Here is a 24,799-nt window from a genome sequence, read left to right on the forward strand (position 1 = left end):
TATATCACGGCGACGGCCATTTGTATTCATGATGAGGAAATAATTCTCTTTTATTCTCTATTACAAATTTCTTGTAATGCCAAATGATATTAACAAAACTTTCTCTGGGTCGATAAGTCTCATGGCTGACAGACATGTCTCACATAATAACAATGATACCTTTATTTTTGATACATTGAGCCTGGCGCCAATGGCCTCCGCTAATGGCATCCTCTTGCTTGGTTTGGGCAGACAGGACACAAAACAGTCCAAGGCTTCCTGGAACACCTTGGCGCCAGCGTCAGTGGACGATACGTCAAACTCGGAACTGACCCTGTTGATCCATGTCATGAGATCCCTGCAACACAACACAGAAGGTGGAATAGAACAAAGGCAGTGTTGCTTCTCATTATATCATTACTGTGAAGATTATGTGGAACAAAAACAGAGCACAGGACCACATACCAGGACTGTTGCTCCCACTATCGAGTCCTGCTTTGTCGAGGGTAAAGTTGAACTCACCTTGTAGATACGAGCCTGCCTGCTAATGACAGGAACTTCCCTGCACCGTCAGAGTTTGATGTGGAGGTCTCAGAGTCATGCTTGCCAGCTGACAGCATGAGATAAATGTCCAGTAGCTTCTCCACCACAGTAGCCAGCTGGGGGAACCGGCTCACTATTACCTGTACGGACAACAACGTTATAACTTGTATCACATACTTCAAGGGGACAAAAATGTGCAGATAGTCACTGTGAGGGTTCTTCGCATTGAAGTAATAGCCGTTGAATATTTAATCTAATATTACGGACTACATTCCATAAGAACAGTGTTGTTCTACTTCAAAGTTATGGAGTGAGTTTTGACTGATATAATACAAAACTTGACACTACAAGAACAGATCTCAAACAACTAAAATTTCTAAGATTTCCTGTCAAGAAATATCCCCTTTGAAAGTTTGATGACTACAGTACATGGGGTACACAGAATACACCAGTACCATGACACTGTCACCGTGGAGGCAGACGGTCAACACACCTTTTCCAGCTCGGAGCGTGACAGGGGCTCAACATTGATCCTGGTCCACATCTTCTCCAGGAGGAGCGCGCTACCGCTGCGCTGACGATGCCACCCACTGCTGCTCCCTACAAGTCTAAAGGAGGAGGAGAAGCATCAGAATCTTTGCTTATTTAGCCATGAAATCAGGGATCAGATATCAGAAAAAAAACACTAACCACCAAACCAGTGATCATTCATCACGGCTTTGATTTTCCAAAGTGTGAAGCCCATTTCTGGTGTTCACTGCCAAGATACTGCTGGAATATTGTAAAATCTCACTCCCTCACTAACTCAGATAGTGACCTCTGAACTATCTTAACACGGTCGTAAATCTCACCGTTGGGTAGCAAACAGCCTGAAACCAGGGTTGGCCTTGACATTGTCGCCATGACCCGGAACGGTCAAAGTGTTGGTCTCCAACAGAGGCAGGAGGATGGACACAACGTCCATTGGTGCAAAGTCAATGTCCTCCAACAGTACCCAGAATCCCTCAGTCACGGCCCGTGTGAGGATGCCAGGCTGCCACACGAACTCCCCGGGGACTTCGGTGCATCTGTAGGTCCCCAGCAACGCCTGCACACAAACAGGGAGGATCAACAAATGAAACAATACATACCTCTTTATTCAAATCACAATAGGTTTTATCTCCTGACAAGCTATTCCTGAGATCAAGATTTTTTAATGAAAAATGCAAGCAAACGTATACGCATCAAATGCATATTTTATGTAAAACCTATTTTTCTTTTCATATTAAATACCAAATATTAAAATGCTTTCGTAATTCACATTTTGAATATGGTCTACCCTTGACATTAATCACACTCATATAGACTTGTTATAATATATGCACACACAACCTTCACATTCGATGACAGCTATGACAAGGACGTCCGCCCCTTCACTGCGCTGTCTGCATACCTTGCTGTCTGTCTGGTCCCCAAGCTGTATCTTGATCAGCTGCGGTGTTGTGTGTCGCCCCGTCAGGCCGGCCAGGTGCTGGACAAGACTTGTCTTCCCACTGCCGACAGGCCCCTGCAGGAGGACCGGGGCGCCCGACACGACGGCCAGAGCCAGGCTCCGCAGGTTGCTGAGCATAGAGCGCACCGGAACCAGCTCTACGGACTCCGTCTAGGAAGGAATGAATTGAATGATTCAGTCTCAGAAGAGAATGTTTTGAATGATTGATTTAACCTGTGGTCAGAATAAATTGAATGACACAATTTACGATGTATGTGAGCATGAAACTGAGTCTATTCACACAATTTGCAGGTTTGCCTCCCTACACTAGTGCATGATGTGACGCTGAACCTTGACAGCTCGAGTGGCTACTTCGACAACAGTTGACCCTTTGGCATCAAGCAAGATCTTTTCATATTTGGTGTTAAAGGCTGTCTCCAGCTATACACAGCAATATTCTATGATGGTGGCCTGTAAGTAATCGAGTTTGGACCAGATAATCCTGTGATCGATATTATGAGCAACAATCCACACAGTGGGGGTATGATGATCTGCAATTTAACCAAGTCACCGAGACCACCTGACCCATTAAGTCCCCATTTACGATAGCATACATTTCTGGGGACCTATTCTGTTCACGATACAAGGAATATCAGTAGTAGTGCTTGATGGGTGATACTGTGGTTGCTGAACATGCTGAAGTTCCTATTTGTGCTGTTTTGCTCACCGTGGTTGTCTCCCCTTGTAGTCTTGGCAACAGGAGGCCAGCCACCTCCACCACACTGTCGCTGTAGTCCATGCTCACCAGGCCCTGCATGGTGTGACTCAAGCTCTTCAGACCCGTTGACACGGCAACCAAACACTCGGCTTGCTTTCTTGGACTATCTTCCAGAGAAAATCTGAAATGAAACAAAACACAAGAAATTGAAGACAAGGACCAGTTCCACGTGCTTGATACACAAAGCCTGTGTTCCCATTTATGTGTCTCCTTGTTCATGTTGTTACTTGTTGTTTTAACGCTGACACAGCAATATTGCAGTCATGTGACAGAGGCCTCTAAATGATTAAGTCTGGTCAGTCCAGAAATTGCGACTCTGCTCGTCCACTAACGGGACCAGGTGGTCAGGCTCGACAACTTGGTTGATGCATGTCATCGTATCCCAATTGCGTGGATCGATGCTCATGATGTCAATCACTGGATTGTCTGCTCCAAATTCAAATTTTTACAGACCGCTGTCATATAGATGGAATATTGTTTAATGCGGTGTTAAACAACAAACTAACAGTCCAGAGACTGATATTGCAAGCAGCAATCCACGCCTTCAAGATATGATGACAAGCCATTTACCAAGCCACCGAGTCGGATCACCCGATCCAGCATCACGAACAGCATAGATTGCTCGGGGACCTATTCTAACCTGGAATTCCCACAGGTCAAATGTGCCTAGGATAAGGGACAGTGTGAATACTGTTAATGCCTCGATCAGCAACATCCCATCACCTTGTCAGGAGTCAAGTCTGAACCAGGCTAACCAGTGATTAAAACAAGAGTCATCAGAAAGATGACATATCCCCCCAGCAGCTGTCTGTAAAGTAACCACTAGTAAATGTGCAATTCTGTATGTAATGAGTCAACAGTTGAATGTTCTTTAAGAAGCATACATTCTTTACCCACACTGGTTGCATCCATATGAATTCGATCAAATACACTGAATGGTTTTGGAATTCTGCCCCGGAAACGAACCCCATTCCCAACTGAGTCTATGTCCAACTTCATTCCATAAAAATTAAAAAAAATAAAAATTAGAAAAATCCAAAAATATCAAAAGGCACCACTTCAGTATGTGCCTGATAGATTTGCCAAGTTTCGATCAAATACACTGAATGGTTTGGGAATTCTGCCCAGGAAAAGGAAATGATTACGGACGGACAGACAGACAGACTGGCTGATCGCTATATCTCCCCGCATTATATGCCAGGGGGATAAAAACGAGCAACAATCCACGCCACCAGAGTGTGACAAGCAATTATCCAAGTCACCTGACCACCCGATCCCAATTTCAGCTGCCTTCTACGACCCACTGGTTATTTGGGTTGTGTTGTATCATTGATGAAGTAATCCAATAGATCGCGACTGTCAAAACAATTATCCTGAAAAGTCTGTCATGTCTAATTATGCTAATTCATTATGAACAAAATGTCTATTCGAGTAATAATTTTCAAAGTAAACCAAATAAAAAACAACCAAAAGTAAATGGAAAGACGATGGATTGACAGACAATACACCAAGTCTTGGGCCTTCGAGTCTGGTGACCAAAAAATGGCCATGAATACTGTATCCCTCTTAGCACCATGACTCTCTGTGTTAGGTGCAGCCCTTATCTTGCTTTGCTGAACTATTGTTTGTGATTATCAATGACAGCAGCAATGGAGTTACCGTCGAGTTGTCTGCTGAAGAAACAACATGGTATCCAAGTATTGATGTATTACCTAACAGACAGCTCTCTGATCTCTTCTTCTGTGAAGTATTTCCTCAGAAACATCCCCCTCTGACTTTCTGACATCCGGACCAGTTGTGACACAGCTTCTGCTGCGCACCTGAAACACATCTCTCAGTGGCATTAGTCTGTCTCTTTGCAGAGTGGAACACATCTCTCAGTGGCATTACTCTGTCTCATTGCAGAGTGGAACACATCTCTCAGTGGCATTACTCTGTCTCATTGCAGAGTGGAACACATCTCTCAGTGGCATTACTCTGTCTCATTGCAGAGTGGAACACATCTCTCAGTGGCATTACTCTGTCTCATTGCAGAGTGGAACACATCTCTCAGTGGCATTACTCTGTCTCATTGCAGAGTGGAACACATCTCTCAGTAGCATTACTCTGTCTCATTGCAGAGTGGAACACATCTCTCAGTGGCATTACTCTGTCTCATTGCAGAGTGGAACACATCTCTCAGTGGCATTACTCTGTCTCATTGCAGAGTGGAACACATCTCTCAGTGGCATTACTCTGTCTCATTGCAGAGTGGAACACATCTCTCAGTGGCATTACTCTGTCTCATTGCAGAGTGGAACACATCTCTCAGTGGCATTACTCTGTCTCATTGCAGAGTGGAACACATCTCTCAGTGGCATTACTCTGTCTCATTGCAGAGTGGAACACATCTCTCAGTGGCATTACTCTGTCTCATTGCAGAGTGGAACACATCTCTCAGTGGCATTACTCTGTCTCATTGCAGAGTGGAACACATCTCTCAGTGGCATTACTCTGTCTCATTGCAGAGTGGAACACATCTCTCAGTGGCATTACTCTGTCTCATTGCAGAGTGGAACACATCTCTCAGTGGCATTACTCTGTCTCATTGCAGAGTGGAACACATCTCTCAGTGGCATTACTCTGTCTCATTGCAGAGTGGAACACATCTCTCAGTGGCATTACTCTGTCTCATTGCAGAGTGGAACACATCTCTCAGTGGCATTACTCTGTCTCATTGCAGAGTGGAACACATCTCTCAGTAGCATTACTCTGTCTCATTGCAGAGTGGAACACAAAACAGTATAACAGGATTATTTGCAGTCATCACAAACATTTAGGAGCAGGTACCATGGGGACAAGCAGAAATACAATGTAGTTGTTAAACATGTTATCTATGGGTCAAATTTCCTGAGACTGGGAGGTAAATGACAATGAAAGTCCAGTTTCCACCCTTGCCGAACTAGGCTGGAATTTCATGGCTCGACAGAGCACCACCAGTGGCAGCTACGAGTTATGTCCCGTCTATGTCCCTCCTATTGACCCATCAGGTTCCATGTCTCATGTCACTTGCATTTTCTCTAAACAAAATGGCGGTGCCCAGTCCAAACGAACTGATCAATAATCAAGATCTAGATTGCAATAAAATGGAGCTTATCTCATGAAGTACATCAAATCACTTACGCACCTTGATTTAAAACATGAAAACTTGGAAAACATCCATCTACGCCCTTGGACAGTACACATGCTCAACTGAAATCTGGACAGCAGGTGCCATGTTGTTTATGAACCCAATGTCGATCTCTTTACGTGATTTTGATTGGACTATGCATAGACTTGTTAGTCCAGCCCAAAAACAATAATTCCTGCCAAGTTCGGCAAGGGTTAAAACTGGACTTTTACAGTCAGCTAATTCCCTTGCCTCAGGAAGATGATGTGTCCTTGCCTACATCAACGCTAGATTGTGAAACCGTATCTACACACAGTCAGCCATAGGCAGCTACAGAAGCAGACTTACCACCTGACTTGAGGTTCGTGGTGCGACAGATACAACACCAGCAGATCCAGTGTGATGCAGCCCTCAACACTCTCTCCCAGGACGTCTAGGAATGTCCACATTGCCCGACTCAACTCCAGGTCGCTCAGCTGAAATTAGTGCACAAGGAATGACGTCATACATTGAGCACTTGCATTTATCATATACATGGCAGAACAAGCCGATTAACCTCCGAATCTTTTACAATTTGCAGCGCCATCTGGCGTTCTTTATTGTAAACATTGTCCATTAGGAGATTAGTGTCCTTTGGTGCTCTGACGTTCTTTAGTACACTCTGTTCTTTATTTACATATGACGTCTTTCATTTGAGAGTTGTTCATTAGTATCGTTTTGTATTCATTATTTGTATGAAAACAATGACCTTTATTCGTAAGATTGGACTATTATTGCATACTTCTGTCCTTTATCATGTGTTTATTTCAATTTTGTATTTTGTTACCAAATAGCCGCCCATACATATTCAGATTATTATTGCATACTTTTGTCCTTTATCATGTGTTTATTTCAACTTTATATTTCATTACCAAATGGCCGCCCATACATATTCAGATTTCTAATTCAGTTGTCTACATGGTTACAATAAATAAAGGATATACTGCATTCACCGTATAAAGCCCCCACAACTTCTAGACCAAACTGTAAGTAATCTTTACATGTATCCAGTACTACATCTGAATATTGACAGGGCGGTCGGGTAGCCTAGTGGTTAAAGCGTTCGCTCGTCACGCCGAAGACCCGGGTTCAATTCCTGACATGGGTACAATGTGTGAAGCCCATTTCTGGTGTCCCCCACCGTGATATTGCTGGAATATTGCTAAAAGCGGCTGAAACCATACTCACTCACTCACTGAATACTGACATGACCATGATGACAGTCCATATTTTCCTGTGTATGGTGTAGATATTTTTACAGACAACACAGGCGTGAAGAATGAGAAAGGTTAAGTTTGAACAAGGTTTGTTCTCTACCGCTCGATCTCTGACAACAAATTTAACCTGTGTATGGTTTTAATAAATGCCCCCACTTTATCAATTTTCTAAGCACCTAGGGTGCTTTTTAGGGCAGATATGGTATGTCTAGAATATTGCAAACACGCTGTGTGAAACCATACTCACTGACTCACCTGATGAACAAGTTTAATAGTAAAAAGATTATAGGCTTAATAACTTCAAGACTATAATCCTTTTACTATTAAACTTGTTCATAAGGTGAGTCAGTGAGTATGGTTAAAATATACAATAGTCTTAATAACTTCAAACCCGTGAAGATCCAGGGTAGAATAGGTCTTCAGCAACCCATGCTTGCTGTAAAAGGTGACTATGCTTGTCGTAAGAGGCGACTGACAGGATCAGGTGGTCAGACTCGCTGACTTGGTTGATGCATGTCATCGATCCCAATTGTGTGGATTGATCCTATGATATCAATCACTAGATTGTCTGATCCAGACTTGATTATTTACAGACCACTGTCGTATAGCTGGAATATTGCTGAGTGTGGCGTTAAACAACAAACCAACCAACCAACTTGATAACTTCAACTTTCTGCAAAAGAAACAAACATCAACCAAGTCATCTATGCTATGCCAATAGAGCCTGTAAACAGCGCCCTGCCATCACTACCTTTTCTTTCTTCTTCTTCTTCTTCCTCGGTTCCCCTTCATCAGTATTAAGTGACTGACAAAATGGCTTGTATGCATTCAAAAACTCAACAGAAAAGTTCCTGAGATCTGGTGTACTGCGTACACCTAAACTTAAAGCTACTGCAAATTTGGTGATGTAAATATTGTTCTCATGTCCATGTAATAAGACTGACGTCTTGGTTCTCTCGATTATATCGAGGATGAGAGGTCGGACACAGCTGCATATGTCAGCAGAACAATTGACGTCCAGGAACAGCTGTGACAGACTCTCCAGCAAGGCTGTCCGATCAGAGGGTTGCCAGATCTGTAAGTCAGAACATGAAGAGATGATTTTATGGATTGTGATTTTATTTTCTATGTCAACATTGTTCATAATGAACTTCTGTAAATATCTTGAAAACTGGGTGATTAAGTCTTTCAAGATTGATGCACATGCATATGCATGCATTTGTGGCAGTGTGTATACGTCCCGATTATGCTATTTTTGTAGTGCTAGCCCACTGAGATATCATCTGAGATCTGACCCAAACAGTGCTTGTTTTTTCTCTTTAATGCAACAACTCTGGGTAACAACAAGTACCATCTTAATAATGAAAGGCATGGCCAGGGATTGACTCAAAGGCCCACCGTTTTCCAGGCAGATGCTCTATCCACCGGACCCCAGATGGACACATCTGCTATGCGAAAAATAAGTCCAAATCTAGATCTTGTAATTAGTGCGATGTGTTCTCATGAACTGATAGATTGTGACACACACCTGTACACATTAATAATCAAACTGAAGATAGCATGCAATGAAAGTGGGGTTAGAACGATTTGATTTTCTCGGACTACTAACTGACCCTAAAATACCCCCACCCACCCAACCCCCTAGAATGATAAGGTAATCAGTAACATGTTTCATGAAAATATATCCTTACGTCACTTAAAAATATGATCTCGGTGCTCACCAGTTTTGACAGTAGCCATCTCAACTTGGAATTACATTTTGCGTTCTTTTCACATAATGAATGAACGGCATTGACCATTGAATACAATGAGCTATCTCTGTCTTCCATTTTCACATTCGACACATGTAGCAGAATCGTCAGGTAATGAATAACGGTATCACAGTGTAACGGTATCCCTTCTGATCTCACTCATTTCAGTCCCACATGTATGTTTTCCTTAACCACGTGGGTAGAGATCAGCAGTAAATATAATTAAAAAACAAAATTAACAAAACAGAGATATTAATTTCCTGTATGTGACATGAACAATTTAATATACATTTCGATCGATTGTAATTATTATATATATGACACTCATTTTGTTTTCTCATGCATAGACTACGTCGAGGAAATGTGATTGGACAACTTGATCGAAAGAGGGAGGCAACTCCGTATTTACAATTAAGTAATAGATGCGCACGTAAAATATTAACACGACCACCACTTTGGTTTGTTGGCTGTTTAATGCCGCACTATTCAAGTTATATGACGGTGGTCTATAACTAAACCAGTCTTGACCAGACAATCGAGTGAAGGACATCATAAGCATCAATCTACAATGGACCCGTGAAGATCCGGGGTTGAAAAGGTCTTCAGCAACCCATTCTTGCCGTAAAGGGCGACTATGCTTGTGAGAGACGACTAACGGGATCGGGTGGTCTGTAAATGAATTATCCTGTTAATCGCCTCTCTCTCCAAGCATGGACGGCTGATTACCAATTCTAACCGGGACTTCACGGGTTCGTTTTGTAAACCAGAGTCGTGTCTCATGTTTGCTATTATCAGTCAAATGCCATCTTATTCACTTCGTGTCTCAGTTCTTGCAGTCTGTGGACAAATAGCTGTACGACCGCACAAAATATTACTATTATTATTTATTCAGATTCAATAAATGGAGAAAAGAGTACAATAACAAATAATCAGTATGCGTTTTCATGTATTTAAAAGCTAAACATTACAATATCATGTACACTGAAAAACAAAGTCTTCAATGTTTTCATATTCATAGAGACAAGCCGTCAAGACATTCAAAGTGTGGTTTGTCTTTTTCCAAACGGGTGAGGTGAGATGAGGTGAGGTGAGGTGAAATTGGGTTAAACGTCGTGTCCAAGATGATTGCACTTATATAGCGACGCTCACGAGTTATAGTGCTAGCTCACTGAGATACCATGCCGCACGCAACTCTGCACAGCGAATCACGACGCCTTAGATGACTGGACACAAGGTGTTCGGAAAAAGGGTAATCATGTCCCGCTCTACAGTAGAACCCACCACTCACACAATTTGCTTGAAAATTAAGTCTTTGTTTGTTCCTAGCGATTCACAGCAGCACACCTGCCATACAACGGTAGCCGGTGAACTATCAAGTCCCAACAGACGGTCCAATGAGACGGTACTGATTTTGTTGAAACTAAAACGATATATCAAGTTTGAATTACTACTGCTGCATGCAAGAGTAGAGATTGATTCTGTGTGTGTGAACGCGGGAGCATCAGTCCTCCAGCAGAAACATTACACAGTTCAAGTAAATATAAAAAAAATCTACATGAGGGAAAATAAGTCTCGATTATCTTCCGAAACAGATTCCATTGGTCTTAAAGGCAATTTAGTGGTGATATGATAATAAATAAATGCAACAAAGTCCATTCCATTTTTTATAAGAAATCTCTGCCAAAAGCAGAGTCAATTGTACGATTCCGAGAATATGATGAGCATGTATGAATGAATCACTATCAAATAGTGATGATTCCAGGTGTTCGCGAAAAGGTAAGCGTATCCTGTCACGTCGGCGGAACAGATCACAAATACATGCAAAGGCAAGTCAATTGCTCCCCTGAAAAAAAAAACACGGGAACATATGATACAAGTTAAAATAGAGAATTGCATCGGACATCATTAATGTCACTGATGCGTTAAATTTAGAATTGTCTACCATAAAAGTTTATGACAAATGTCTTTATACAATTCTGTTATCACAAAATATTGGAGCTGGGATTACGTACGTTATGCTTTTCATGCAAATTAAGGAACTAAATAGTGTGTAGTGTATGGTGGCTGTTACACATTGACAGTTTGTACTGTGGGACGATAGGCCACGTTCCATAGAATATAATATAAGAAAATGAATATTCAAAATCACGATGTTTCTTGCCATGAACATGCATATTTATTTACCTTAGACATATGCGGCTACAGGGTGAGGCGGTCTCTCCTACGTCTCGCTAGCGTCGTCACCGATCACATCAGAGCTGTTCGTGTCACAGCAGGGAGGGATTCATTGTCACTGAAGAAAATATGAAGTTCGACGATGTCCTCGTGCATCTTGGAGAATTTGGCTGGTATCAAAAGAGATTGTACTTTTTAGTGTGCATACCATCAATGCTGAGTGCCTTACAATCTCTTTCAGTTATATTTCAGTTGGATATACCCAGCCACAGGTATGTATTAAGCACTTTTATTCCAAAAACCAGTGTGTGTACAAGAAATTATAAGAAAAATAAATAACCGACGAATGGGCGTTATTTATCGGACAATAAAACACTGCAGGGAGAATAAACCATGGACGTAGGGTTTTATTATGCGCTAAACTACGACCACTAGTCGTTAATTTCTTATATGAGATATCAACATGATGTACAGCCTCTTTAAGGATGATGATAAAATGTACAAGCTTTAAAATTATTTTCTCGTATTTTAATAATGATGACTCCCTCAATAGAATCCGACCTTGGCAATGTCGGACAGGTCCATTTTTATGCACAGGTGGGTATTTCCCGCACATTCTCACAACCCTCACGTCGATTACCTGTATCTTTTCTCCCAATACCGATTATGACATCTCTACCGCTTTTGGATGCGATCGTTCGGCCATCGTGTTTTAATGCGTTGCCCAGCTACATCTATGGGGAACACCTCCTCACTGTAGACACTCCCCTCTCAAAAACAGCGTCGTCCAATATACGACGCCATCAAGTTGCGAGCTCATGTTCGAATCTCAAAACATGACGTCATGATAGAACAGTCTTATTGTGAAACATATAGAGGATATTTCAGGTGTCGATTAAAATTATATACTTTTAGTGTAGGTGTCTACCGGAAAATTAAATTATTTCATTACAAATGCAAAATCTTGAAACGTAAATTCTCCCAACCGAACACACAGGTATGGTTCATCACCCATTGTATTTGCGACTTAAAAAGTAGTTCCGTGTTTGCATAATCTTAAACAATGTAAACAAAATTATCTGAAAATATTTAGGGTCACGAAAATAAATTCTTTATCATACATTTAGATATGATTATATACAAAATCAACTTTAAAAAAAAATATTCTTGAAAACTAGAAGACCGATGTTGGAAGCGAGAGACTACACTATGGTCATGTAACAAAAATGGCGCTTTGCGAAACGAACAGTCATGAGTAAACGATTCATGAGTAAAATGAGAAATTTACAGTTTAAAACGAAACATTTTCGAGAGAATAAAAAAACCCACAAGAAGTGATATTAACTCCAGAAATGACCATCTGCCAATATTTTGCCTTGCCAATGTGGAACTAACGTGAAAAAACGTCAACGATTTGTGTACGAGCTTGCCACTAACGCGTTAAAGGGAGACACTATATTATTCGACATCAGATATACAACCAGGGGCGGTCGGGTAGCCTAGTGGTTAAAGCGTTTCGCTCGTCACGCCGAAGACCCGGGTTCGATTTCCGACATGGGTACAATGTGTGAAGCCCATTTCTGGTGTCCCCCGCCGTGATATTGCTGGAATATTGCTAAAAGCGGCGTAAAAGCATACTCACTCACTCACTCAAGATATACAACCACCCTTGAGGCGTGTATTCTATTAATGAATTCGAGATCATGCGCTGCTTGTCAACGTAATGTCAACATCGTTCTGTCAATTACCATAACGTCCCGACTTTGACCTGCCTCTAACACAAGTAGTAGGGTAGCGGTAATTTTCCTTCATGTAAATGAACAAGCATCACTATTCATATATAATTACAGCGAACGGAGGGAGGTCAGCATCCTATCTTTGTATCACCACTTATATCACAATGACTCAATACAAATATGGATTTAAATGCTTGGGAAATGAATATTAAATTTTCCCTCAAAACTTAAGCTCACTTTTTTATAAATTCAAAAACTAAAAATGTCAGCAAAACCTAAACACAAAGGAAACAGTGTAAGTGAACTGACAGTGATTGACACATGATCATGACATCGGAATCTTACAATGGACGCTTATGAATTTCTTATTATTATGGAATTTATTTTGTGACTTTTAATTTACAGATCGCAATCAGGGCACCGTTCCACAAAGCGATCTTAGCGTTACGACCACGTAAGCCAGGGTTAAAGCATGGGACTTACGATCACCTTAGCGCTAAGATGGCTTTGTGGAACGGGGCCCTGGAAGCTTGTCGTACGCAGATATCGAGGCCGATTTGATATGAATAGAATATTGCTGACTGTGGGAGTCCGTATGGAAGAGTCGTTTCAAGGGTTTCCAATATATAATAGCAAACGGATCACCTCATACAGTTTTATACTTATACAGGTGCTCACTGGGACCGAATGACACCTATCAGGTGCAGGATGCGCATCACTCTTACCTCATCAACATGTCCATCCCCTGGGAGGCCGACAGAGACAAACAGGTGCTCTCCTCCTGCAAACTGTACCAGCACCCTCAAAACGGCAGCCACTCCAACAACTCGACAACTCCGTGCAGCTCATGGGTGTTTGATCGCTCCACGTATGAATCAACACTGACGGAAGAGGTATAGTTACGGTGTTTTTCGTATATTCTTTCGTTTCACTGGTTTTTACGTGCCTTATATATTGTCTTTCAATAATAAATGATAGAGAAATTGATAGAGACTCAAGAGTTACAGAGTAGGCTATTTCCATGCCTTGTAGACGTTGAGGCCATAATAATTAACTTGTGAGTGAGTGAGTTGGGTTTAATGCCGTTTTTAACAATATTTCAGTTATATCACGGCATGTCAGCTTAATGTGTGAGGAGAGCCCGAAGTGATGCAGGTCTCAGACGTTTACCACGTCCGTGAAACCCGAGAGCACGGGTATGGTGCTGACAAAACAAGAAACATAATCGGGGCAAACCGGGATTCGAACCCCCTAACATAGGTTTTTGGCGGGCCTATGGGACGCAACTCTGCACAGCGAATTGCGGCGCCTTAGACGACTGCGCCACCCGTGCCCCCAGAGACCCAGGAACATATGCATTCAAGGCTATATACTCTCTGCACACACTATTTTGAGGCTAGTTCCTGTACCTTCCAAGATAAAGTAATCTGTTCATAGTGCTAACTTTTGTTAATTTTGTGCAGCGATGTCATCAGATGTTGGGTGACATTTCTTAATGTGAGCAGCAAAAGGGACCAGAACCTGGTTTGGGGATATTGCGCACATTAAGTTTCTCAGTACAACCATTGTGAATCAGTTCCTTTCATCTTGTGGCATTAATCATCAGTGATGTAATCACCCCCTTGCCCACCCTTAAATGGATCTGGGGTAGAATATGACTTCAGCAACCCATGCTTGCCTTAAAACGCGACTATGCTTGTCGTAAGAGGCGACTATGTAATCTATGCATGTCAACGTATCCCAATTGCGTAGATCGATGCTCATGATGTCAATCACTGGATTGTCCTGTCCAGACTCGAGTATTTACAGACCGCCGTCATATGGCTGGAATATTGCTGAGTGCGGCGTTAAACAACAAACAAACAAACATCCTATGCCATGATATGAACCCTCAAAAGCATATCTTAAAAAGTACCATGGTTGGGCACACACGTCATTGAAGAAAATGCCAATGCCAGAGTTGCGTTCATTAGGCGAATCATGTGTGCGTGTGTGTGGCTGTGTGTGTGTGTGTGTGGCTGTTGTACTAGCCTGGACCCACGCCGATTATATAGTTCGAGACTACTCAGATACCACCCACAATTTAAAATGGATGCCTCACTCAGATATATTATGCTGACTCCGAGCCGATCGGTTCTTGCGCAGGGTAACAGAAGTACAATCATTGAATATATTTTCGGTAAGACGCCCCCAACGGATCGAAACACTGACCTTCTGCTCTCTGAGCAGCGCTCTATCCGATACACCACGGGGGCGATGGCTCCTCAACCGACACTCGCTCATTCAATACTCTAATCTCTTACTCTTATCTCTTTCTCGTGAACGTAAATGGCAGCAACATACTCACGAGTCATTGTATAGTTGCGGTAATGACGCCAAATGTCTTACTGAAACAGCCTAACTGGTAGAAACTAATGAGATGTTAGAGACATTCTAGGAATAAATGACATTGGTTTTTATATCGTTTTTTTTCTGCTGGACATGAGTTATGCGTTCTTACACATACGTTAATATTTAAAGGAATGTGTATATTAACAGAAATAATACATTTAGGCGTTATTTAACATATTTATTTAGTAGATAAATTGTTTTCAATTAGCGACTTTAACGCGTAGATTTGATACATGTAAATTCCGTTCCAAACCGAACGCGATAGCGTGAATTTTCGAATTGGAAAAATGTACATGTATCGAATTCGGAGTTAAATTGAAAAGGGAGATGGTTTATCTCCAGACAACCATAACGTAATGACAAAACAAAAGCGAACTCTTTGTCCAAACTATTTGATGATCCTGAATTAGACAAAACACTCCATTTCGTTGTTCATCGGGATTTCCCCAAATGAAATATATTACAACATTTGCTTTGTGTAACCTAGGAAAAGAAGAACAGGATTAGCAACGTTTATGAAGTAGGGTCAGAATGTACAATTATGTCAAAGAAGTGCTTCTAAATATTTTGTTTTTCTCGATTAGGCAGTCATCAGCAAAAAGATTATCTAACATACATTTGACAACGCTGGCGGACCAATCAGAATGCAGCATGCTAAAATATCATGGTAGAATAAAAAATTGCAGAAAAAAGCTTTCATGAGTGAGGTGTCATATATACAGACTTATTTCAACTATATCCGTCCCTCTAGTATCTACCCGTGAAGATTCCGGGGTAGAATAGGTCTTCAGCAACCCATACTTACCGTAAAAGGCGACTATGCTTGTCTTAAAAGGCGACTAACGGGATCAGATGGTCAGGCTCGCTGACTTGGTTGATGCATGTCATCGATCCCAATTGCGTGGATTGATGCTCATGATGTCAATCACTGGATTGTCTGGTCCAGACTCGATTATTTTACAGACCGCCGTCATATAGCCGGAATATTGCTGAGTGTGGCGTTAAACAACAAACAAACAAACATGTACTATGTTTAATAAGACCATTTTTTACCCAATCAGTTCAACATAGTGTGTGAAGACCGTGTTCTGCGGTCCCACACAAACATGGCGGGCTCCGCTGGACAACTGGTGGGGGCGTTTCTCATGGGACTTCTGTCAGACATGTGAGTGTTGTAGACTTGTGAGGGAGTTATTGCTGTTGAAGCTGCAGACTCCATTATTTACAGGTCGCTGTCATCTAGTTGTAATATTGCTGAATCTGGTCTTAAAAACAAATTAAGCAAAATATGAAGCTGTGATCGAAAATATATTCTACCAATATCACCTCTGTAAATAATGGTATTTTGACATGACTATACACAAAATCACAGCGCGAGACAAACGATGCCCGTTTTTTCTGTATCACATATATTGTCATGTGAAAACTGGTGCTTGAAAACAATACTGGTCTGTGTGACGCGGCCTGAAGAGTCGAATGACATGATGATCGGGTTATTACATTGGGCGAAACCCGTGAAGATCCGGGGTGGAATAGGTCTTCAGCAACCCATGCTTGCCGTAAAAGGCGACTATGCTTGTCGTAAGAGGCCACTAACGGGATCGGGTGGTCAGGCTCGCTGACTTGGTTGATGCGTGTCATCGAATCCCTATTTCGTAGATCGATGCTCATGATGTCAGTCACTGGATTGTCTGGTCCAGACTCGGTTATTTACCGACTGTCGTCATATAGCTGGAATATTAAACAACAAACAAACAAACGAATTGTGCGACCTGGCTGATTGTGTGCCGACGAATGTTGATGATCATACTGGGTTTGTTCTCACGACGAGTTGATTGCTTGTACATCGCTGTGATATAGCTGGAATATTGGTAATTGTGACAAGGAACTTCAATTCAGTCACTCACTCATGCAAGTGCTCATCGTCAATAGACATACTCGAACGGTGTGACTTAGTTGGTGGATGAATATCAAAGCATGGTTTATATACATGTAAGTCAACGTCTTCCCGGGGCAAGGGAGATAACTGACTGTAAAAATCCAGTTTCCCCTTGTCGAATTTGGCTGGAATTCGATCGCAGCGCCACCAGTGGCTGGTGCGAGTTTTGTCCCCTTAATGTCCCAACAATCAGATTCCACCTCTAATGTCGCTTGCATTTCTTTCAAACATAATGGCGGCGCCCAGTCAAGACGATCTGATCGATAATCAAGATCCATATTGTAATAAAACGGGTCTTACTTGGCAAATTGCATCAAATCACGTGAGCACCTTGATTAAAAACGTGAAAAAGTTTAGAAAATATCTGTTGACGCTATATTGATGGTACACATGATTTGCAAATCCTGCAATCGACCGAAATCTGCACAGACTCGTTAGTCCAAATAATTACTCCATAATTCCAGCCTAGTTCGGCAAGCTCGGAAACTGGACTTTTATCGTCAGTTACCTCCCTTGCCTCGGGCAGATGGTCCACAGATGTGAGAACGTATGTGTAAATACGGCTATGTGAATCTAGTCCATGAGACTGCAGAGTATAAGAAATCATTCACTTGGAAAACTGGAAATAATAACAAACTTAAGGTTATGAAAACTTTACTAGGCTGAAAGCAGTGGCCGCAACACTGCAAACTTAAGGTCCATACACAACTATGATATCGGTATGAAACACATCACCATCAAATAACCACTTCTTGTTTGTTTCATCTCAGCCATCACCGGACGAGTCCCTCAGTGTTTTAATTTAGCTATTTTTTTTTTATTTATTTATTTTATGTTTCTTTACAGATTCGGTCGCCGCCCTCTGTTTTTATTCAATTTAATTATGGAGGCTGTTCTTGGTATCAGCACTGCCTTCGCCCCGAACGTGTATGTGTTTATGGTGTTTAGAGCGCTGGGGAACATGTGCAGAATAGCTTCCTTCACCTGTGCGTTTGTCCTGGGTAAGTCATGTCAAGTTACTTCAATACAGCAGTATACATAGCAGATATTGTTGTTTAACGCCGCACTCAGAAATATTCTAGCTATATGACGACAGTCTGTAAATAACCGAGTCTGGACCAGACAATCCAGTGATTGACATCATGAGCATCGATGCACGCAAATGGGTTACCATGACCTTTTGTGTAGTTGTCTACCGGAAAATTAATTCCAAAGTAAAACATTGAAACGTAAATTCTCCCTACCTAACACGCAGGGATGTTTTACCACCCCTTGTAATTGCGAATTGTTTTGAGTTGCAAAATCTTAAAAAATATAAACGAAAGTAATAGAAAATATTTGAGGTCACTATATTTCATTACCATACATTTGGATATGATGATATACAAAATCAACATGAAGTGATATTCTTGAAAGCTACGAGACCGCTGTTGGAAGCGATGGAATACACGCTGTTCAAGTAACAAAAATTGCTCTTTGCGAAACGAATTGACAGGTTAAATGAGAAATTTACAGTTTATACCGAAACATTTTCAAGAGAATAACAAACGGCATTAAGAGATATTAACTCAAGATATGACCATCTGTCATTATTTTTCTTTGTAAACTAACGTAAAAAGGAAGTCAACAGTTTGTGTACGGGCCAGACACCTACGATAAAGGGAGACAATGTGCGGGGAGGTAACTCTTGTAGGACAACAGTTCCGTCAAAGTGATATGTTCACTGCAATGAAAATATCACTGTTCTCAAAAATGGAACACTCAGTCTTTTACAATGAAGGAAATAATAAAAACATGTTCTTGTTCTTTTTCTTATTCTTCAAGCCATGGAGCTAACAGGACCATCGAAGAGAGTGTTCGTTGGAATTGTCATAGAGATATACTGGTGCATGGGGCTGTTTACCCTGGGTCTTATCGCCTACTTTGTCCGACACTGGCAAACCCTACAGCTAATCGCCGCTGCTCCAACAACCCTCTACTTCCTCTTTTACTGGTAAGTTCTCCAAACTGGTATTTCTGAATTCATTCTCACGCCACAATCAGCCATGTAAAATTAATCGAAAGGGATTAATTTATAGAACATTTACTTATGAAGGATTTTTTCACCTTTTTGGTTTGTTTTGTGTTTTAACGCCGCACTATTCCATCTATAAGACGGCAGTCTGAAAATAATCGAATCTGGACTAGACAATCCAGTGGCTGACATTATGAACATCGATCTGCGCAATTGGGATCGATGACATGTATCAACCAAGTCAGCGAGTCTGAGCACCCGATCCCGTTAGTCGCCGTTTACAGCAAGCATTGGTTGCTGAAGACCTATTCTATCCCGGATCTTCACGGGGATTTTGGACACCTACATGGGTGCAGTGGGAAGACCAGACGTATGCCCCAAGCAATCTGTTGCTATTAAAACGTGAATAATTTCGATCGTGTCGTTAGGTTCGGTAGCTTCATTATCATCTTACACGGACGGTGTGGGGAGTTCCTCATAATGTCAACCACCTGTTTGACTGATCCAGACTTGATTATTTACAGTTTGTCCTGATATTGATGGATATTGGCGTAAACTCTGGTGTAAAACGACAGACAGCTTGACATAAATCCCTTGGTGGACAACCAGCCAGTATAGTGGTTATTCTGATAAGGTATTATTTATTAACGCATGTACAAGGGTACATACACCAACTTGTTCATTTTCTGCTTTATACATGACACGTTGTTCCAGGATAGTTCCCGAGTCTCCACGATGGCTGATATCACGTGGTCGCATACCGGAAGCCCAAGCAATCATACAGAAAGTGGCTTCAGTCAATGGCGTGAAACTACCAGATGGAGTTTTGGAGAAGGTAACAGTGGATGATCAGGAGAAGGCCGTGAGGGTGACGCAGATGTTCACGACGCCGTACCTGCTGTTCATCACACTCATCATCTTCTACAACTGGTGAGACGTTGATTACAACTCCTCAAAGTCTAACCCTACATAACCCTACATATTTATGGGATTAATAGGTTCCACAAGAAAATGATTGACTGAAGAAAGACAAAATAGAACAAAAATAAGTAATGAGTATATTACGTCACTGACTGAAGATCAAGTGAGCTAATGCCAAGGCCTGCTTGTCCGGCGTCCGGCGTCATCTGAAAACATATTCTTCTCAGAAGCCTTGGGACCATTGAAGCTGAAACTTCACATGCGATGACACCTGAATTTGCATTAAAGATTTGAATCCGATCTTCAATATTCAGCCATAGCAGCACCATTGGAAAAAGCCAAATTTGTTTGTTGAAAAGGTAATGACATCAGGGTTAGATTGTAGTGGGGATCAATACCGTTCTTTGCAATGTTCAAAATTTGTATTTGGATTTGGCCATTGCCTCGGCCAATATGTTAAGGTTCTATTTGTGGCCCTACCATCCAAGAGGGATGAAGTAGCAAAAAAGAATTATCTCCCTGACGGAGTATGGGTATGTCTACCACATCTTTACTCACGTGGCTAATTATACTTCTGCTTTTTATTATTCGGGGGCGGTCGGGTAGACTAGTGGTTAAAGCGTTTGCTCGTCACGCCGAAGACCCGGGTTCGATTCCCGACATGGGAACAATGTGTGAAGCCCATTTCTGGTGTCCCCCACCGTGATATTGCTGGAATATTGCTAAAAGCGGCGTAAAACCATACTCACTCACTCACTATTATTCGGGACTACGCTTGCCAACCTTGTGTAAATATAAATTGTCAATGCAAGAGAATAACCTTCCTAGATTTTCTGCCGAAACAGATCCTGCTGGGGTATCTCGCAGCTAGCAGAGTTACTGGTAATAAAATATTCCCATCACAATATCACTCACTCACCCACAAGAGGTTGGATCTGTTGTATTGAATCATTTTCATTATCCCAGGTTTGTGGCCAGTGTGGTTTACTACGGACTCGGCCTGAACGTTCAAAATTTGAGCGGAGACATCTACGTCAACTTCACCATCGCCAACATCGTGGAACTTGCGTCGTACATCATGTGTGTTACACTTCTGAACCGTCTCGGCAGGAAGTTCCTACAGTGTGGCTGTATGCTCCTTGGCGGAATTGCCTGTGTCACTACAATGTTCCCGGTCATTTATGGAAACTCGTGTGAGTTCAAAGAGCTTATTTCTCATATTTCAACAAGGGGCGGTCGGGTAGCCTAGTGGTTAAAGCGTTCGTCCGTCACGCCGAAGACCCGGGTTCGATTCCCGACATAGGTACAATGTGTGAAGCCCATTTCTGGTGTCCCCCGCCGTGATATTGCTGGAATATTGCTAAAAACGGCGTAAAACCATACTCACTCACTCATATTTCAACAGTTAGCTGGATTAAAATATTTTAAGTGATCCGAATTTTCGTTTTGTTTGTTTCAGCAAAAACACATCACAAATTTGTTCTCGTTTCAGCACTAGACTGGGTGACAGTCGCACTATCCATGGTCGGTAAGTTCGGAGCATCTGGAGCGTTCGCCATTGTGTTCGTATACACAGCCGAGCTGTTCCCTACTGTAGTGCGAAACTCTGGAGTGGGGGTCAGCTCCTTCTTTGCCAGGATCGGAGGGATGGTCTCCCCTTACATTGCAGATCTGGTAAGATCTCTGCATGAATCCGCTTATTTATACTCTCGATACAGTGGTCTTATAGATGCAGGCAACTGATTAACGAGCACACGAAGCTCGGATATGTAAATCTCTCCTCTTCGTTTTGGCATGTAACGTGGTGTTTCATCATCAACAACGCGTTATTTAAAATGAGACCCGTGAAGATCCGCGGTAGAATAAGTCTTCAGCAACCCATGCTTGTCGTAAAAGGAGACTTTGCTTGTCGTAAGAGGTCACTAACGGGATCGGGTGGTCAGGCTTGCTGACTTGGTTGATGCATGTCATCGATCCCAAATACGTGGATCGATGTTCATGATATTAATCACTGGATTGTCTAGCCCAGACTCGATTATTTACAGACCGCCGTCATAAAGCTGGAATATTGCTGAGTGTGGCGATAAACAACCAACCAACCAAATGAGTCTAAAGATTAACGTGTTTGAATCTATAGGGCGTACTAGTTGGCGGTGACCTGAAGGTGGCGCTGCCTCTCATCGTGTTCGGAGGTCTGTCCATTGTCGCGGGTCTGCTGACACTGTTCCTGCCAGAGACGCTGAAAAGGAGACTTCCTGAAACCATAGAGGACGCCAAGAACATGCGAAAGTGAGCTGAAAAAATATATTGTATTCATTTGACCCTACCGTGAGGTGTACACGAAACAGTAAACTTAGTCAAATCTTAGTTGAAATTCGACAGATGTTATGCGGAGTATTGTAAAATTAACGACCAGAGAGTAAGTCTCGCTTAACTGCCGATATCATTGGGCGCAAAAGGCAAAATAGTAATACAAATGATTGGATCACCGAAAATCACTGATGACACCAGGTGTTCGTGAAAAGGGTAAGCATGTACTGCTCTACCGGTAGAACCCGCCACTAACAACCTTTCCATAAAAAAAAATTAAACAAGGTTTAATCATGGAATAGATCGAATGGAATAAAAGGAAAAGAATAGTGTAATTTGTATGACTAGTATTTTACTTGGGTTTTAACTATTTGGTAAAATAACTTACTGTTGGCATGAGTCAACCATTTGTGATAATACCTTCTGAGATGGAATCATTTATACACCTGCGCAAAGGTTCAGTACCACCCATAATTTTATAAATTTCTTATCTTTGTATAGACTGTGAATCGTTTACTTTGTATAGATGTGTGCCTGGGTGTGGTTTCACGCCGCTTTTAGCAATATTCCAGCAATATCACGGCGGGGGACACCAGAAATGGGTTTCACACATTGTACCCATGTCGGGAATCGAACCCGGATACTCGGCGTGACGAGCGAACGCTTTAACCACTAGGCTAACCGACCGCCCCACTCTGTAGAGATGAAATATGACTAGAGTGAATATGTAGCATGTTCATTTGCATCGACACCTCAATAAAAAGTTAACTGTCCAGTATTTTACATTTTATTGATTTTTAAAAAAATATCACATTTTCAATAAGTTTTAATTCAATCTATTCAGTAATATTTAGCCAATACAACGTAAACGATTCACAGTCAATGTCAAGATAAGACATTTAAAATATTATGGCTGATGTATAATTTTGCACAAGTGTATGTATGAATAAATACAACGAAGAAACCAATATTGTATTCTTTACTACATCAAAGATCGAAATGCAATATGATATGAAGTAGTTATTTATGATCGCTTTGTGACAACCTGAAACAAACAACCTAAATATTGTTTCCCAAGTTCATTTGGAATTAATTAACCTATGCGATACCTTGGTTTTGCAACATACAAGCCGACAATTTTCATGCGTAAATAAAAGCGACAAACCCCTTTCCATATTCACACGACATATCTGCATATCTGAGTCGATTGTTCGATTCCGACTATATCATGAGTATGTGTTTATGAATCACTATCAAATAGTGATGATACCCGGTGTTTGCGAAAAGGTGGCACCCGTCACAAACGCATGCAAGGGCAAGTCAGTTGTTCACATGAAAAAAAACAGGAACATTTGGTACAAGTCAAAATAGGAAACTGCATCGGATATTATCCACATGTTTACCATAAAACCTTTTGAAAAGCTTTACTGAGGCCTTGATCGTTGTAACCTTGATCAACAAACTTTGAGCCAGAGTCGTATGACGCTCTTGGTAGAAAGATCATGCTCGACTGTACCTCAAAATTTGTGAAGTGTACACACTAATAAGGGCTGGAGCTGCAGGAAGCTGCAGGAATAAATAATCTCAACCACAAATAGTAATATACGAATGGGAATAACATCTTTTCATCAATCTACAAAAAATAGACAGCTAACAAGGTACTCATATAGAAAACGAAAACATGAAGAAAAGGTGAACCTAAATGTACTGGGACGGCCCATCCATGATTATCATCTAGGCTTCATGTACCTTAGACTGTACGGACACTTATACTTTGCTGCAGTTTGAAGCCCGTGGCTGGTGTCCCAACCGTGACTGGACTCGGTGCGTTGGTGGCGGCACTGGTGTCCGGTGCGGTTTCCTGTTTGGCTTGTGTTCCCGTGTTTTATCGGTCGGGTGGTTGACTTGCCTGTGCGTGTGTTTGTGGAGTGTGCGGGACCTGGTGTCATCACTGGTGGATGGGGATTCATAAGCACATGCTAGTGGTATGCTCGGGGTCGTGCAGTGGACTCTGTGGAGATTTCTTGTGGTTGTGAAGGGGGTTTGCCGCTTTTATTTGTAAACTGCTAAAAGTGGCGTATAGTGTTGCTTGTTTGGATTTTATTGTCAATCACAATATATTTACGTGTTCCTCAGCTGGAAAAAAGTACAGATTCTATGTTGCCTTATTTTCAGTTCAAGCAGAAAGACGAACTACCCAATGGGCCAAACCAGCCAGCAACCAGACATCTCCAGTGTTAAACTGGAAAACTTCAAGTCTAGAGTACTAAACAAATTTTAGAAATGGCGATTTATTTTACAATATAATAATAACCATTATAATCAGCATGTGCCGCTCTGGAGGATAATTTCCAAGGATGACGTGTAATACCTTTGGACGAATAAAT

General features: G+C 41.7%; 2 protein-coding genes across 2 annotated transcripts in view; one reads left to right on the forward strand and one right to left on the reverse strand.

Annotated features, from left to right (window-relative positions):
* The window catches only part of LOC139475907 (midasin-like), a 141,470-nt gene extending 132,382 nt beyond the window's left edge, over window positions 1–9,088 (reverse strand). Inside the window, exons 1-10 of the mRNA XM_071259124.1 lie at window positions 8,897–9,088; window positions 7,927–8,250; window positions 6,268–6,395; window positions 4,484–4,591; window positions 2,721–2,892; window positions 1,955–2,164; window positions 1,374–1,609; window positions 1,016–1,130; window positions 502–662; window positions 160–337 (exon numbers count right to left, since the gene is read on the reverse strand). Coding sequence (XP_071115225.1) covers window positions 160–337; window positions 502–662; window positions 1,016–1,130; window positions 1,374–1,609; window positions 1,955–2,164; window positions 2,721–2,892; window positions 4,484–4,591; window positions 6,268–6,395; window positions 7,927–8,250; window positions 8,897–9,004 — 1,740 coding nt within the window. The 5' untranslated portion in view covers window positions 9,005–9,088. The remainder of the gene's footprint in view (window positions 1–159; window positions 338–501; window positions 663–1,015; window positions 1,131–1,373; window positions 1,610–1,954; window positions 2,165–2,720; window positions 2,893–4,483; window positions 4,592–6,267; window positions 6,396–7,926; window positions 8,251–8,896) is intronic.
* A 2,142-nt stretch (window positions 9,089–11,230) lies between these two features.
* On the forward strand, window positions 11,231–24,693 carry LOC139475820 (organic cation transporter protein-like). Its single transcript, XM_071259024.1, has 10 exons — window positions 11,231–11,373; window positions 13,508–13,730; window positions 16,290–16,393; window positions 18,014–18,168; window positions 18,992–19,160; window positions 19,896–20,111; window positions 21,069–21,295; window positions 21,595–21,776; window positions 22,240–22,391; window positions 24,588–24,693. Exons 1-10 carry the CDS (start codon window positions 11,231–11,233, stop codon window positions 24,691–24,693), a joined length of 1,677 nt encoding a protein of 558 aa, XP_071115125.1.
* The last annotated feature ends 106 nt before the right edge of the window (window positions 24,694–24,799 follow it).

The sequence above is a fragment of the Haliotis cracherodii genome, unplaced genomic scaffold (genome assembly GCF_022045235.1).
Source record: "Haliotis cracherodii isolate W230 unplaced genomic scaffold, xgHalCrac1.p SCAF_3, whole genome shotgun sequence".
Lineage (NCBI taxonomy): Eukaryota > Metazoa > Mollusca > Gastropoda > Lepetellida > Haliotidae > Haliotis > Haliotis cracherodii.